The 3743-nt window shown below is 59.9% G+C and overlaps 1 protein-coding gene across 1 annotated transcript in view; it reads right to left on the minus strand.

Annotated features, from left to right (window-relative positions):
• The window catches only part of LOC104512093 (chromodomain-helicase-DNA-binding protein 5-like), a gene marked incomplete at both ends in the record, with an annotated part of 11341 nt that overhangs the window by 3110 nt on the left and 4488 nt on the right, over positions 1–3743 (minus strand). Inside the window, 8 exons of the mRNA XM_010154945.1 lie at positions 138–367; positions 801–975; positions 1281–1453; positions 1591–1716; positions 1797–2028; positions 2481–2605; positions 3096–3213; positions 3584–3715. Of these exons, the coding sequence (XP_010153247.1) occupies positions 138–367; positions 801–975; positions 1281–1453; positions 1591–1716; positions 1797–2028; positions 2481–2605; positions 3096–3213; positions 3584–3715 (1311 nt within the window). The remainder of the gene's footprint in view (positions 1–137; positions 368–800; positions 976–1280; positions 1454–1590; positions 1717–1796; positions 2029–2480; positions 2606–3095; positions 3214–3583; positions 3716–3743) is intronic.

Raw genomic sequence — 3743 nt, forward strand, 5'->3', positions numbered from 1 at the left:
GCTCGCATGCTCCGGGCTCCCTGCACTCCCTCCAGACAGGAGAACAACCCTGGCTGCCAAGCCCCTTCCACCCATCCCACTCCTCTGCCCTGACCGGGCCTCAGTCAGCGACGGAAAGAGCCGGTCGCCTTCCATGCCCTGGGAATCTCCTCACCTGGCTGGCGAGTGGGGTACCTGCCCCGGAAGCACGACAATCCCTCCGACCCCGGTGTTCCCCGCTGCTCTGGGGGCTCCCGCAGAGCAAAATCCCAGAGTATCAAATGCATTAACTCACTCTGACCTTCTGGCCTCTCTTCAAAGTCTTCATCCTCATCCTCGGACCCGATGGAGTACTCCGACTGGTTGTCGGAGAGCTCGTCCTGCCACTCTGCGGGCGGGAAGGGAGGCTGGGTCAGCAGAGGGACCCTGCCTGGGGGGCACGTGCCCGACAGGCCAGAGCCTGCGACCAGTGCCCGCAGCCAGGCGGCGAGAGGGAGGGCGCAATCGGGAAAGCTAATCCTCGGGGATTCTGGAATGTGGAATTTCTCTACAGGAAAACACCAATTTGAGGTATGTTGCCCACAGAGATGTTCTTTCCTAAGTTCTTCTGGCAGAAAGAGAGTTTACACACCCAAAAATAAAAAGACAAAAATTGTGAAAGAATTTCTGTCCCGGGAAGTTTAGGAACCTGGGAATTACAGAGCCAGGCAGTCTACCTGGCTGCAAAGAAATGCCAAGCAAGTCAAGACATCCACTGGGAAGCCCTTTAGTGCAGCTTTCCAGGCCCTCATCCTACCCCAAGCCCAGACGGTCAGTCGTACCTTGGTCCTCCTGTGAGGTGTCGTTGTAGTTGACCTGCTTGCGGATCCGCTTCCCTTTCCCCAGGTTCCTGGCCAGATCTTCCTGCTGCTGCTCATAGTGGTGCCGAAGCAGCTTCTCCCAGTAGTCGGGGTCCACATTCTCCTCCTGCTTGATGATTTCGCGTTCCACCTCCTCCTGCAAAGCAAGAGCCAGGAGGCTGGAGATGGGGCTGTGGGCCGGCCCACGTCACCCCACTGCCTGTCCTGGGCACGCAGGGAGAGAGGGAGGGAGGGCACTGCCCGGAATTTGGCTTTGCCCCGACCTCGGTGCGAGGCTGCTGAAGGGCCGAGACAACCCACCCAGAAAGAGCTGCTCCAACACTGCCACCTCCCCAGCAGCAAGGAGTCCTGCCCCACGCCACAACAACGCAGGGACAGGGAAGGGAGCAGAAGAAAGAGGGACAACGAGGGGATCGTAAGACATGATACTGGTCACATTACCACACCGTCCTCTTCTCTCACAACATACTGGGCCACTTTAAAGGAGCTGAGATACTCGTTCATGTTCTGCAGCTCCGTGTCATCCGTCGCGTCCTGGTTTCGGTCCAGCAGCTTAGAGATGGCAGCGTCGTCGTAGTGGATCACACTGCTGTCGTCCACATCCTTGTTATCGCCTGCAGAGTGCAGCGAGGGGGATGGAAGCACAAATCGCCGTGCTGGGGACAACCCGCTGCCAGAGCCAGGCAAGCTCCGGCTGGGCGCAGGGCTGGGGAAGGGGGACGGGTCGCCCCAACAAGGGGGTGCTACGCACCGGGTGGGGTGCCACCGTGCTTCTTTTTCATGCCGGGGGTCGCCGCACCCCCTTTGGCGGACAGCGCGTCAGAGAAAGGGGCGACGGCATCCGGCGTGGCGATGCGCTGGCCCTGAGACACCATCCCTGCGGGGAGGGAAACGCAGCCGGCAGCTCAAAACGGGCCCCACGTCACACGGTGCGTCCCTGCGCCCTCCTGCCCTCACCTTCCACGTCATCCTTGAAGAGTTCCTCGGTCCCAAACTTGAGGATGTCATCCAGCTCTTGCTTGGTCATGGAGCCCGACTTGGAGCCGAGCCCCGGGCGCACGACCAGGTGGGTGAGCATCATCTTCCTCTTGGCCACCTGGGTGATGCGCTCTTCCACGGAGGCTCTGGTCACGAAGCGGTAGATCATCACCTTCTTGTTCTGCCCAATGCGGTGAGCTCTGCTGAATGCCTGCGGGCAGAGAACAAAGCGGTCAAGGGGACACCGTGCCACGCCGGCGGAGGGCTCCGAGTGCGAGGGCACAGCCGAGTTCAGCACCGGCTGTTGCAGGGTAGTGGAGCGAGAGGGGCTCCATGGGGCCATCATGACTCTCTCTGAGCCAATTCTTCCCTTCTAACCCAAGTGGAAGCTCCCCAGAAGCAGAGGGGATGCCTGGTTGCGGACAAGCAGCAGGAGAAAGGAAGAAGTCCGTGGAAAAGAGACAGTTTTACGCCTCTCCCATGCCCGACAGGCCAGGGAGAGGCTGGTGGATGCAGGAAGGGGGCTCCTGAGCCCCATAAATCCTGCAGGACGGGGTGGCAGCTCTCGAGAGAAAAGACCCACTTCCCTGTGCAGGGTGGGCAAAGAGAGGACAGAGCCACAGAGGGACTTAGATACAGGAAGGAAAAGGAAAAGTCAGAAACCTGAATATCATTGTGGGGATTCCAGTCAGAATCATAAATAATGACTGTGTCGGCCGTAGCAAGGTTTATGCCCAGACCGCCGGCGCGGGTAGAGAGGAGAAAGCAGAACTGCTGAGCACCAGGAGCTGAGAAAGACAAACCCAGAGGTGGCAAATGGTGAGAGAGAAAGCAGCGTGGCATCCCCAGAGAGGAGCAGGGCCGCGCTTTGGGGAAAAAACAGCGGGAACCGTCGGGCTGAGCCAACAGGCACCAGGCAGAGAAGGCACAGAAAAAACACATCGCTCCCCGAGAAGCAGTTACAGAGAAAATGCCACTCCAGAGGTGAAGCAGAAGCCCCATCGCCTGCCAAGGCCCCAAAGGGACACGCAGGAACCCCTTGAAGCACACGGCCTGCCGTCGGGGGTTCCTTACGGGGGACAGCTCAAGGGCTTAATGCCGCCGTCGCGCGGCCCCCACCGTGCCTCAGAGAGCTGGAGCCGCTGAGCACGGCACAGCCAACATGCCAGCAACCCCCCACCACCTGTCCTGTGGGCCAGGGGGGGCTCCCAGGCACGGCCCCCCAAGCCCGTCACCGGATGCGCATTCCTCCCCATGCCAAGGCAGAAAGGCGAGTACCGTTAAACCTGTCTATGGCCTCCTGGCGCAGGCCCCCGGTGATCCCCCCGTCGATCCGCTCGTACTTGTAGCCTTCGTACTCCAGGAAATCCTCCAGCAAGTCCAGCATCTTGGTCATCTGCGGGGCAAGGCGAGGCTGGCATGCACTGCTCCGCGCCCTGGCACGCGTGCGGCTCGGTACAACCTGGCTTCCTGCCCGCCCCGGGCCCTGCCCACAGCCCGCACGGCAGGAGGGAGAATGGCTGAGCCGAAGGGGAGCACAGCTACTGTTGTCTCTACCTCCTAATCTGAGGTTTGGAATACTACAGGCACCCCCTTGGGGACAGCTGGGACGCAGCCCATCCATCGTGACTGCCACTCTATCCAGGGGATACGCTGCCACCAGCTTTCCCACCTCGCTCCGAGCTCCTCCCACAGAATCCTCACACCGAACTGAATAAACAACCCTTTACAAATCCATTATATTATTAATCCTCCCCTACGCTCACCTGGGAGAAGATCAGAACCCTGTGTCCCCCATCTCGTAACTTCTTCAGCATCTTTTGGAGCAGCATCAGTTTCCCAGAAGATTTGACCAAAGAATTCCCATCGTAGGATCCGTTGGGCAGCACCGGGGCCTCCTGCGAAGGCACCCCAGTTAGCCCCTCC

The sequence above is a fragment of the Eurypyga helias genome, unplaced genomic scaffold, assembly GCF_000690775.1.
Source record: "Eurypyga helias isolate BGI_N326 unplaced genomic scaffold, ASM69077v1 scaffold22937, whole genome shotgun sequence".
Taxonomy (NCBI): Eukaryota; Metazoa; Chordata; class Aves; order Eurypygiformes; family Eurypygidae; genus Eurypyga; species Eurypyga helias.